The sequence below is a fragment of the Scyliorhinus canicula genome, chromosome 12 (genome assembly GCF_902713615.1).
Source record: "Scyliorhinus canicula chromosome 12, sScyCan1.1, whole genome shotgun sequence".
Taxonomy (NCBI): domain Eukaryota; kingdom Metazoa; phylum Chordata; class Chondrichthyes; order Carcharhiniformes; family Scyliorhinidae; genus Scyliorhinus; species Scyliorhinus canicula.
The window spans coordinates 20,921,308-20,934,625 of NC_052157.1; the positions used below are offsets into that span (position 1 = coordinate 20,921,308).

The 13,318-nt window shown below is 47.0% G+C and overlaps 1 protein-coding gene across 5 annotated transcripts in view; it reads right to left on the bottom strand.

Annotated features, from left to right (window-relative positions):
- LOC119974227 (dipeptidyl peptidase 8-like) overlaps positions 1-9,039 on the bottom strand; it is a 42,752-nt gene extending 33,713 nt beyond the window's left edge. For 2 of the 5 annotated variants that reach the window (XM_038812991.1, XM_038812995.1), the window contains exons 1-2: positions 8,956-9,039; positions 6,804-7,070 (exon numbers count right to left, since the gene is read on the bottom strand). In XM_038812991.1, coding sequence (XP_038668919.1) covers positions 6,804-7,062 — 259 coding nt within the window. In that variant the 5' untranslated portion in view covers positions 7,063-7,070; positions 8,956-9,039. Of the gene's footprint in view, positions 1-6,803; positions 7,073-8,892 lie in introns of those variants that run through there. The other 3 variants (XM_038812992.1, XM_038812993.1, XM_038812994.1) reach the window with 3 other exon arrangements.
- Positions 9,040-13,318: the final 4,279 nt, after the last annotated feature.

The window sequence follows — 13,318 nt, forward strand, 5'->3', positions numbered from 1 at the left end:
GGAAGGGTAGATACGTGGGATTCAGTAGGGTGCTCTTTGTAAGGGCCGGTGCAGACTTGATGGGCTGAATGCCTCCTTCTGCATTATAAATTCTATGATTCTATGATGATTCTATGACTTGATGTGCTTGGGAGAAAAATGAATACTTCCATTCCCTCCACATGTCCACTCCTCCCATCGCCCACGAGCCCAGCCATCACCTTCACCCCCCTCTGAAACCTCATCCTCTTGTCCACCTATACCGCTAGCCCCACCCCTCCTCTCCCCAAGCCCTACTGTTGAACTCTGAATGGAAAACCTGACTCACCCAACCCTTCCTAAGACTCACCTGATCTTTCACCCTCAGGTGGGTTTCTTGCAGCATCTCCACTTCGGCTTTTAAACTCTTTAAATGTGTAAAAACCCTTGGACTCTTCACCAGTCCCCCTAGCACATTCCACATTACTATTACCTCTCACTTCCCTGCCCCGTCTATCGTCGTAACCATCGTAACCCCAGGCCCTGCACATCAGGCCTGACCCACCTGTCCCTTTGCTGCTATTGAAAACCTCCCCCCCCCCCCCCTCCCAGTATCCCATCCACTTCCTCTTGAAAACACCTCTCCCAGTATCGATCCCATTCCCCCACCTTTCACATCACCCAGGCCCATCGAAACCTGTTCGACCAGGTTCCAATGACTGCGGCCCCTCCCCCCACCACACTCCTGTTCACTAGCCAACCTTAGCTTGCTAGTTTGGAGGCATGTGCCCAGGACCCCCTCCTCCCAATTGCCTCCCCCATAATCCATTCCCTGAAAACAAAGACACTCAAACATAACCGGTGCACAATTTTGTTTAAGGCCAGGGTGGACAAAGAGGAGAGGTTGGAGCGGCAGAGGGTAATAGATGAGATGTTGGAGGTAGTTAGGAGTTATGCAGAAGATGGGGACCCAGCAAAGCTGGAAAAGAGGAAGGAACTACAGGCGAGCTTCGACCGACTGTCCACCAGGAAGGCGATGCGCCAACTGCGACGAGCAAGGGATGCAGTTTATGAACATGGAGATAAGGTATGTTAGCAGGTCAGCTCCGGAGGGAGGCAGCGGAAAGGGAAATTCTTCAGGTGAGTGATAGGGCAGGGAAGTTTGTAGTGGCTCTGGAGCTGATTAACAAGGTTTTTGAGGAGTTTTATGAGAGGAAAGTTTTATCAGAATGGAGGAGAGTTTGTGCAGGGGGTCGGGACTCAAAACACTAGCAACAGCGCCACTCCCGATAGCTTCGGGGAAATACTCAGGGAGTCCGGTAATAATAGCTTCATTGAAAATCTGGAGGCAGTTTCGCCAACACTTCAGGTTGGGGGCAGGGTCATGGGAAATGCCGATTCGGGGGAACCACAGATTTGAGCCAAGGAAGTGGGATGGAAGTTTTCGGAAATGGGAAGAGAAGGGGATTAAGACACTAAAAGATTTGTTTCTTAGGGGTCGGTTTGCAGGATTGAGGGAGCTGGAAGTGTAGTATGGGCTGGAGCAGGGAGAAATGTTTAGATACATGCAGGTTTGAGATTTTGCCAGGAAGGAGATACAGAGCTTCTCGGAGGAACCGGCCTCCACATTGCTGGAGGGGGTGCTGAAGACAAATGGACTGGAGAAGGGGTAGTGTCAGCGGGGTATGGAGCTGTTTTGGAAGAGAATAAGGCACCACTGGAAGGGATCAAAACAAAGTGGGAGGAAGAGTTGGGGGGGAGGAGGGCTGTGTATATTAAGGGTCACTATAGGTAATCCCTGATTCCTTTTTGGTCATTTGTTTGTGTAAACATGCGGGCTGATGTTTGGGGGTTGGTGGGAGGTCTGTTGCTGATTATTGTTGGTGGGTGTAAATTCGGGAGAAAATGTGAAAAAGGAGAATAAAAATATTTTTTTAAAAACATAACCGGTGCACAAAAAACATGCCCCAGGAAACCGCCATAGCCCCAAAAAGCCCAATGTTCCCGTACCCACTGTAGCCCATAACAGAGAGTACACTACCTGGCCCATCAACTACCCAAAAACTAAACCCCCAACTGTTCCCTCCACAAATGCAAAACAAACACACATCCTGAAACAAGAGATAAGGCTGTACACAACGATCAACCGTCCCTCCCTTCAGTCCGAAGCCAAACCCCAGTCCCATCTCCCACTTCTACCCCAGTCCTTCTGCCTTCACAAACACCTCCGCCATCGCAAAATGGAAGTCTTTCGAGTTATAGCTCATCCTCAGCTTCGCCGGGTAGACCACGCCGAACTTCACACTGTTGAATAGTGCCGCCTTCTACTGACCGAAGGCCACCCGCCTTATCGCCAACTCCAGTTAGGTCCTGGTAAATACGAATACCAACTCCTCCCCCACTTCACCTCACGCCAGGACCTTCTCCTTAACATGGAACTTGAGGAAACAAATTATAACTTCCCTTGGCGGCTGGTTTGCCTTCAGCTTGGGCCTGAGCGACTGATGAGCCTTGTCCAGCTCATACCGGAAGGGTTCTTCCCCTTCCCCCAATAACTCCACTAACATCTTTGCGAAGTACTCAGTCGGCCTTGGGCCTCCACCCCCTCAGGCAGGCCCATTTTCCTTAAATTCTGCCGCCTCGATCTATTCTCCAGGCCCTCCACCTTTGCTCTGAGTCCTTTGTTGGCCTCCACCACCTTCCGCAGCTCACCCATCGAGGTGAACTGGTCACTGTGTTGTGACAGAGCTTCCTCCACCCCCTTCATTTTCTCTGCTTGCTCCCGCACCTCGACCGACAACATCAACACAGCTGTCTTCACCGAAGCCATTGCCTCCTCCACCCACTCCTTCATCGCAGCCATCATCTCCTGTCGCATCACCTCCATGTGCATTACGAACTGCCTGTCAAATTCTTCAGCCATCACCTTGATCAGATCTCCACTGTGAGGGGCGCGGGCCCACCCAGCGATTCAGCCTCTGCCATCTTTCCTGCTGCCGGGCTGATCCATTCACTTTTGCTCACCCTCTTCTTCCCAGCTGCTTTTTTCTGGGTCTTAGACATTTCCCACCTTCCTTATGGCTTCCTGCACCAGTGTGTACAAAAACTGCCTCTGGAACAGAGCAGCAAACTCCAAAAACCAGAGCCTCAAGCAGGAGCTACCCAACATGCGACTTCTATCTACATGCCACCACCGGACGTCCCCCGTCTGCCACTTTTCGGAGATTGTCACAAATTCCCAGCAGGCTACTCCTCCACAAAACAGTCTGGACAAAAGTAAGTAAAAGCATTCTAATGCCTAAAAATGCAATTGTAACTGGCGGTTTCCACTCTGAAATCTGTCTAGGATACGGTAGATGTGGTCGGGAATAGGGTCGATTGATATGTTGGGAGGGTTTACCCCAAAATTTCTAGCAGGGTGACTATGAACTCACATTCTTGGAGTTGTTCCTTCACTAATACAACGACAAATATCAAAAAGCTAAATCTCTGTGCATCAATGAGTACCGTGTGCTTGTAAGTGTGAGACACGATTTGTACATTTATGGTAATTTTGGTGCATGCCTATTAATGTCCTTTTTATAATCTCTTGGATAATTTTTATATTTGAAACAAATGCACTTCTTCACTTTCTTCAATTTTATTTTGACCCCACCAAAACATTATTTTATTTAAGACTTGCAGTAACACACAATCAAACTTTGCCAGATACATCTGCCCTCTCAGGTGAACACCAAAGATTCCAGAACATTTTCTCACAGAACAGCAGCAGAGTTATCGCCATTATCCTTACCAATGGCAATCTCTCAAAAAGCATTAAGAGAACAATTGATCTGTTCATTATCACATTGCTATTTGTGGGATTGCGCTGTGCACAGATCACCAGCACCGGCCCTAGGGTTGCTGGCGCCCCGGGCAAGCTGAACTTCGGCGCCCTTCGGGCCGGGGGAGGGGGGGCTGGAGGAGGGGGGGGGGGGGGGGGGGGCGGGGGGGGGGGCGGCCAGTGTGAGCCTGAGGGGAGGAGGGAGGGAGGGAGGCCGGAGTGACCACCGGCGAGCCTGGAGCCATCCGCCATGTTTGTGAGGGGCGGCCTGAGGGAGGGCGGCCACCGCGCATGCGCTGGTTGGCACCGGCCCAACTGCGCATGCGCGGGACCCGAGACTTTTACGCGGCGCCCCTAGCACATGGCGCCCCGGGCGACTGCCCGAGTTGCCGGTACCTTGAGCCGGCCCTGCAGATCACCTCCCACTTTGTGAATATTACAACAGTGACTGCACTTGGGATAATCTCCCAGCTATGGTAGTGGAGTCGGACACTTTAGGAACTTTCAAGCGGTTATTGGATAGGCATATGGAGTGGACTAGAATGATTGGGAGTAGGTTGATTTGATCTTAGTTTCAGACTAGTCCGGCACAACATCGTGGGCCGAAGGGCTGGTACTGTGCTGCACAGTTCTATGTTCTAATAGTTAACTTAAATGTTCTTTATAAATAGGTTGACAATTTTGTTGCACATTCACGGAGGGAGGTTACACCACTCAATCCAGCTCTTACTCATCTTTTCTCTCCAATTGTTGCATCTGTTTTTCCTCTGTTACAACTTCAGTTTTGGTTTCCTAAAGCTGCACAGATCGCTCTTTAACTTTAATTTGACATATTTCACTGGCATCATTGCTTTTTCTCCTGAGCATGATGGAAGAATTCGGACGAGAAAACAGGCCCCACAAGAGCAGTGACTAAATGTGTACAAGCTTGCGTTCGAGAAAAAATTCCCATGCTGGAAAGGTGGTGGGAGGAGTGTTTTGACAATGAATGTGAACGAGAACTTCAGCAAAGGGGGGAGGGCGGGGTGATAGGAAAGGAAAGAAAAACAACCCTCGAGGTAGGCAAGGAGTGAGACAAACGGGATCTGATCCCTCAGGCTATTCCCATACGTATTAACACACTGCCAGTGAACTAAAGGTGCACAAGTGTCTCCCCAAGCTGTAATGGTTATCAAATAGTAACCCCCTGCGGTGTGCACGATGCTGACCTGGTTATAGAATGGCCTCTCTAAAGAGGAACAGTGTTTTCGTCCATGCATATATCTCAGTGAATATAGTGAATGTGTGAATATAGCATAAAGTCATAGAGGTTTGCAGCATGAAAACAGGCCCAACTTGTCCATGCCACCCAGTTTTTACCACTAAGCTAGTTCCAATTGCCCACATTTGGCCCATATCCCTCTATACCCATCTTACCCATATAACTGTCCAAATGCTTTTTAAAAGACAAAATTGTACCCACCTCTGCGACTGCCTCTGGCAGCTCGTTCCAGACACTCACCACCCTCTGAATGAAAAAAACTGCTCCTCTGGACCCTTTTGTATCTCTCCCCTCTCACCTTAAACCTATGCCCTCTCGTTTTAGACTCCCCTACCTTTGGGAAAAACACTTATCATTATTTCTTTGAGTGTGTATTAGTCAAGATACAATACTGATGTCTGAGTACATTAAAATGGAGTACTCGTGTCGACAACTTGTATGATATGCAAGAAATCCATCTTTGTGCACTATACATATTAAGTAAAGTCGCCATAGTCCCAAATGACCATCGGCTGCTTTCCCTTTTGAGGGTGAGAGTTGACTGGTGGCGATTTAACCTGAGGATCACTGCACCTCAGGTGAGGGGCAAGGCTGAGAAGGTGGGCCCTTCATGAATAACCTCAGCTGGTATAGGGATTAAACCCACGCAGTTGGCCTCACTCTGCATCACAAACCAGCTGTCCAGCCAACTGAGCTAACCCGATACATATCACCTGTCTGACTGTGTACAGAAACTACGTGCAGTACCTGCATGAATGCTATACAAAGTCAGATCTGATTACCGCTGGCTACATGAGGACAATTGCCAATGTATTTGATTCACCCCAAATAGATGGAACATCACAAAGTTTTGACATAAGGAGCAGTTAAACTAAAATGCACATCGTTTTTTTCTGTAGACCGAAGCTCATAACCCAACAGCCACAGGTATTTTGCAGAGGAACGCACTTAATTGTACAAAACCGTTCCATCTTTATTTTACACATTATCCCCTTCCACCATCCTCCACCAGAACGGTAATTACAAAGCAACCTCCTGCAAGGAGAGGATAAGGTCTCGAGCATGTGTTATTAATCTACTCCTGTCTCAAAGCGACTACTTACAGAGTGGCAATGCCGGATACTGGAGGGGCCAGTTTGGAGTAGCAGAAAAGAGAAATAACAGCTGATTGCTTGATCTGAGTTGGGTGAACTCAGTCAGGGGCGAAGGGTTATAATTAACCTGAGCAGTCTTGAGTAAGCGAGTGTCCCCATTGCTGATGGCTGTCTAATGACCCTTGTTGGAATTATGCTGCAGATGGAGCTCGATCAGCTTACTGTGATAAATTTGATACCTCAGGTCAAAATGGGCAGTGGGAGATAGAACATTGATTCCTCAATGAATAGGTGAGTAAATAAATAATACCAGCCTGTGTTCACAAAGAACAAGCATTTTCTGTATATAGTTTAGTGATCTAAAACTGGACAAGAATTCAATGCCACAAGCTGTGTAAAATGGCGAAAATTTTGCTTGTTAAAGTAGTCACATTATGGCACATGGAAGAAACAGTGATGACCTGATAGCTCTTAAAACAAAAGCTATGGTTGTTGCATGCATCACTTTTAACACTGGAACCACAAGCAAACAGAGGCATGCACATCTATATGTAACCTGATATGAACCAAAAATTACTAATGTGATTGCCAGTTCTGTAGAATAAGGTGTGAATTGTAACAGATTAAACTACAGGCCTGCTACGGGTGGGAGGGAGAGGCTGCTCACCTAGATAGTAGACCCTATCTGAATGAGGCCCTTCAGGATAATTTTTCTTTACAAAATAAAAATCATGAGGAGATTTTGCCATCATGTGCCCGTGCAGCTTCCTGCTGTCAGTGATTAACTTCCGTAAGCGACTCCAGGAGTACCTCTCCACATAATACGGCTCAGGTTCCTCTGACTCTTCAATGTCCTCGGCAGCACTTGCAGAGGCTGTTTCAAAGACCTCAATATTAGGTTGCTCAGTTTCCATTGCTGCAGCCATCACGTCTCCTAAAGGATGAAGATAGAGAATTAAGCGCAAACTGCAATGGTACAACAAAAGGAGAACATACCACAGCAATTGTAGCACAATGCGTTTGAAGGATGGCACACTATCCTTCTTCATGTCCATAACTCAAAGCAATCTGGCTCACAGGCTATAGTACCACACATTTCATTTTTTGAAAGAAGCTCTTTTGTTTGCAGATGGAAATATAATGGGTATATGCTTTTGTACATGAGCTGATCTGATGTAGAAATGCCGATGGAGTTTTCAGTATAAAGACACAGTGACTGATTGATTGGAGGACTGTTACACAACTGGAGGTCAGTCAGTCAAATAAAAAGAGGACCCACTGATTTGACACTTTGGTGCTGCTGGTGGCTGAAGATTTATACATCACTGCCTCAAGTCAGGTGTCAGCCCAGTCTCAATTGAGAGATCATGTCTCGGAGTTGTACAAAATGAGAGCTGTCAAAATGCTTTCAATTTTTGATTTTTCAACCTGACTGAAAACTGCAGAAAGCGAATACATTCATACAGATATAAAATATTCTGTTCCATAATTCGGCAGTTGCACATCTCAATCTGCTCCCTACATTATAAGAATAGTCACATTTCAAAAGTACTTCACTGGCTGTGAAGCATTTTGGGACAGTCTGAACTACATAAATTAGTTTGTTCCTTCTTTTACACATAGTAGTCTAATAAGTAAACGTGTTATGAGCTAAATTGGTGCAATCTGTTGTCCAGAAACAACACTGTCTACAGAAAACATGAATTGTCACTTCTTCGACAAAAACAAAATAGTGCAGATGCTGTCACTTTTCGTGAAGGTAACAGCCAGCCAGTAAGATCATGGACTGAATCCCGACAGTTCCTGCGATTATTTATTGAAAACATCAAGGAGGACACAGAAATAAGCGAAGAAAAATAAACCACAATTTTAAAGAAGTGTTTTTGTCCCTGCTTAATATCTCAAATTTCCAAAGGAAGCACGGTGGCACCGAGGTCCCAGGTTCAATCCCAGCTCTGGGTCACTCCCCGTGACTGCGTGGGTTTCGCCCCCACAACCCAAAAGTGTGCAGGGTAGGTGGATTGACTATGCTAAATTGGAAAAAATTAATTGGGTACTCTAATGACTCAAATTTCCAAACAGCCAAATCAAAACATTAAGCAGGCAGTAGCCCCTAATCATAATAATGTCATTTTTGATTTAGGATTTTAAAGAAAAAACAATCACAGAACTGCTACAGCGCAGGAGGCAGCCACTCGGCCCATCGTGTCAGAGTCTTCGAATGAGCATTCCCCCGGTGTTGTCCTCCTACCGTTCCCCCCCACCCCATAGATTGCTCCCAATTCCCCCGTCAACGCTTCTACAGAACCTGCCTCCACCACGCTCGTGGGCAGGGCTCTCCAAGCCTCGGTCGCCCGCCGGGCGAGAAACATTTTCTTAAATGTACATTGATTTACAAAACTGCATGCAGGTCAGTACTTTTCACTGTAACTCGGCACACGTGACGATACATCTAGATTGAATGTTTCTGGGGTGGGATCGGCAGGTATTCCGATATGGGGGTTGGGAATACGACAAAAATCTGAATTTCGATGAAGGTTCCTGAAGCCCTCCAAAGGTTTCAGCCGAGGAGCTAACCTGGAGATTGGAGCAAAACTGAATTTCACACTTGTTTGGCTCAAGAGAATTATTTTGGAAAATTCCAGATTTAGAACATTTCAACCAGCTGCTTTGTGAAGAAATCATGACAACAGCTGCAGGGCTTCAATGGTGAAGGAAGCACTGATTTTAGTCTGTAAATTATAAATGAATATGACCTTTTATTCAACCTTCCTGTGCCTTTTCCTGAAGTAAAAGGACAGTTTATAGGATTTTCTCACCCCGACTGGAACTCCCTCACTCTCTTCCGGGCCCCTTAGACACTTCCGCTTCCCACCACTTCCGCTGCCAACGATACATCTGGCCGAGGCAGGATGGACGCTCGGCAGCGGCTGCGCCTCCTCCCGGCGCTGCGCCCCCTGCGTCTGCAGTACCGCGCGCGCACCCTCCGCCCACAGCGCCACCTTCCGTCCAACGCTGCAGGCAGACAGCGACGATTAGCGCCACCTGCAGGGCCGCGGCGGCACATACAGCCCGCCCCAGCGCTGCAACCAAGGAGTTGTGTCTGGCAGGTCACTCAGAGAGCCTTGGGTTTTTACACAGGGAAATCATAGAAGGAGGCCATTCGGCCCATCGAGGCTGCACCTGCCCTTGGAAAAAGCACCCGACTTAAGCCCATGCCTCCACCCTATCCCGGGGGCGGCATGGTGGTTAGCACTGCTGCCTCACAGAGTCAGGGACCCGGGGTCAATTCCAACCTCGGATGACTGTGTGGATTTTGCACTTTCTCCCTGTGCCTCTGTGGGTTTCCTCCGGGTGCTCCGGTTCCCTCCCACAGTGCAGATTAGGTGGATTGGCCACTTTAGATTTCCCCTTAGTGTCCAAAGATGTGCAGGTTATATGGGGTTTCAAGGTTTCAGGGATAGGGGGGTGGAGTGGGACTAGGTTGCATGATCTTTATGATGGTCAGTGTAAACTCGACGGGCTGAATGGCATCCTGTAATGTAAGCATTCTATAGAGAGGAAAGGACACTACCACTGCACCACGAGACCTGTGATTATAGAACATTACAGTGCAGTACAGGCCCTTTGGCCCTCAATGTTGTGCCAACCTGTAAAACCACTCTATAGCCCATCTACACTATTTCCTTATCATCCATATGTTTATCCAATGAACATTTAAATGCCCTTAATGTTGGCGAGTCCACTACTGTTGCAGGCAGGGCATTCCACGCCCTTACTACTTTCTGAGTAAAGAACCTACCTCTGACATCTGTCCTATATCTATCTCCCCTCAATTTAAAGCTATGTCCCCTCATGCTAGCCATCACCATCCGAGGAAAAAGGCTCTCACTGTCCACCCTATCTAATCCTGTGATCATCTTGTGTGCCTCAATTAAGTCACCTCTTAAACTTCTTTCCTCTAACGAAAACAGCCTTAAGTCCCTCAGCCTTTCCTCATAAGATCTTCCCTCCATACCAGGCAACATCCTGGTAAATCTCCTCTGCACCCTTTCCAATGCTTCCACATTCTTCCTATAATGCAGCGATCAGAACTGAACCCAATACTCGAAATGCAGCTGCACCAGAGTTTTGTACAGCTGCAACATGACCTCATGGCTCCGAAACTCAATCCCTCTACCAATAAAAGCTAACACACCGGACGCCTTCTTAAAAACCCTATCAACCTGGGTGGCAACTTTCAGGAATCTATGGACATGGACACCGAGATCTCTCTGCTCATCCACACTACTAAGAATCTTACCATTAGCCCAGTACTCTGTATTCCTGTTACTCCTTCCAAAATGAATCAGCTCACACTTTTCTGCATTAAACTCCATTTGCCACCTCTCAGCCCAGCTCTGCAGCTTATCTATGCCCCTCTGTAACCTGCAACATCCTACCACACTGTCCACAACTCCACCAACTTTAGTGTCATCTGCAAAGTTACTCACCCATCCTTCTACGCCCTCCTCCAGGTCATTTACAAAAATGACGAACAGCAGTGGCCCCAAAACAGGTCTGGTTTCTGACTAAAGAATCATGTAGCTTTGCAAAGTTGCAGGTCTGCACTTTTAATGTAAGATCTGTTGTTTCACCGATTTCCTGCACACACATTCAAAACATATACCTTTCAACGGTCTCGTTAGTCTGAGTGTTACAATGATGATCAAATTGCTCTATTTACTTCTTATGGCTCTTTTTGTCCTCCGTGTCAAATTGACAAGAGTTAAACAATTCAATTGCGTGGGGACCCGCTACAGTTAAAAAAGTACCATTTTTCTTTCGTCCAAGGCACCTTCAAATCCAAATCTTGTAAGCCAGCCGGTACGTACAGCGTGAACTGCTGTCCAAAAATACACCAGTTTGCGTCTCCATTACCCGATGTGCGCAGGTAGTGTGGAGTCTTCAATCAAGCCTTCCATCTTTTATCTGCCACGAGGTACGTTATTTTCTTCACAGTCGGTCTTTGGATTTTTCGATATTCGCACATTTACTTTCTTCGCTGTTTTCTGTCCAATTGCCAGATCTAAATATTCCTTTCTTTCTGACACCCACGACCTGGTACCATGAGATGTTCTTTGTTTTGTTTAAATTAATATTTATAAGGTTGTAGTGTTGCTGCAAAAAACATGCAAACTTTGCACTAAATCAAAGTCAATTTATTTACACTACGGCTATAAATTGTGACTTCTTAAGAATGCCGAAAAAGCCAAGCATTTGATCAGATAACTACAATACACAGACCTACTGAAAAACACGACCGTCTCCAACCCTCCCTTCTAACTCACTCCAAGATCACGTGGACCACCGTGTTAGTTGTGAGGTGTGCTCTTATTCTATCTAGTGGTTGGATGCAATAATCTCACAAACTTCTCACAAACGTCTACAGATGTGCGATAGAGAGCATCCTATCCGGCTGCATCACAGCTTGCTATGGCAATTGATCGGTCCAAGATCGCAAGAAACTGCAGAGTGTGTTGCACTGCAGTAGTAATCCACTGACCCGCACTGTTGCAAGCAAGAGTTCAAATTTTCAACCTGGCAGCTGGGGAGTTTAGGTTTGGTTAATGAAATAAGCCTGGAGACAAATTTTTAATTGAGGTTTGAATTGCAGGAAGAGGCCATTCGGCCCCTCGAGCCTGCTTCACCATTCAATCAAAACATGGCTGATTTTCTACTGCAATGCTATTTTCCCACACCATCTCCATATTCTTAGGGTAGAATTTTAAGGATGGCAAGAAATGGACGCTCACCATCCTCAGAGTCAGCGCCTCCACGGTCTCCCCATGTCTGCGTGGGTTTCCTCCGGGTGCTCCTTTTTCCTCTCACAAGTCCCGAAAGACGTGCTGCTAGGTAATTTTGACATTCTGAATCTTCCCTCTGTGTACCCGAGCAGACTAGGGGCTTTTCACAGTAACTTTTCACAGTAACTTCATTGCAGTGTTAATGTAAGCCTACTTGCGACAATAAAGATTATTATTATTAATGTGCAGCTGTCGACTCTTGAACTCCCACTGCCATTTAACGCTTATTTGAGCGTTGATCGGCAGTGAGGGGGTTGGAAGGAAGTCTTGCCCATGAGATGGATGACAGCTCTTCAACCCAGCTACGCACAGTGCTGCACTGGCCAGAAGCGGTACTGCAAGGCTCCTTCTGGGACTAAGTCCTCGGACCTTCAGACAGGTAAGTTCCGGGGGGGCAGGAGGGTAGGCGACGCCTGGGGGAGTTGGGAGGACGGGCGAGCGTGGCATCAGGGGATTGGCTGGTGGGTGGGGGGGAGCTCCAAAGTCCTGGAGGGGAGGACGCCCCAACACTGTGGGGCCCCCCCCTCCCACTTCCTGCCCAAGATGGGGCAAAGTGTAAATGTCGCTTTCCCACCCGATCCGCCAGCCTAAAGAATGAGGCTGGATAGGAAAAGGCCTCATCAGTGGTCATTAAATGGCTACTTAAGAGTCTTGATAGATCTGTAAGCCTGTTGGCTCTGATGGCACTGTGTGAAGTTCATATCCAAGACATTTAAAACAGATGAGGAAAATTATTTTTCTTTCGGAGGGCTGTGAGTCTCAGGAACTCCCTTCCTCAAAAGGCGGTGGAAGCAGAGACTTTGAATATCTTTAAGGCAGAGCTGGATAGATTCTCGATAAGCCAAGAATTGAAAGGTTGTTGGGGACAGGTGGAAACGTGGAGTTGAGTTTACAATCAGATCAGCCACAATCTTATGGAATGGCAGAGCAGGTTTGAGGGGCCGAGTGGCCTACTCCTGCTCGTAATTCATATCCTAGTATGTACTTATAGATATACTCAGCCAAGTGTTCTATTGGTGAATGAGTGTAAATTCTTACATCGCAGTGATTTTAACAGTAGTTTATTGACTATGGCTGCAACAGTAGCTCTTTGATAATGTATGATTTGAGTGGTTGATTATTGGCTCCATAGAATTGCAACCAACTAGTGTGGGCAGTGGAGTACAGATTTTCTTTCTATAGTGGTCTTCACCATGGAATGTTAGTTACGTGGTATCAACATTTTAGCGGTTTCAGGGGCACAAGTGCTGTTGTATGTTACATGATGGACAGCTATCTCCAGGTCATGGTTCAGCGACTGCATAGGTGGCAAGATGACAAATTGCCGCCCTTAACA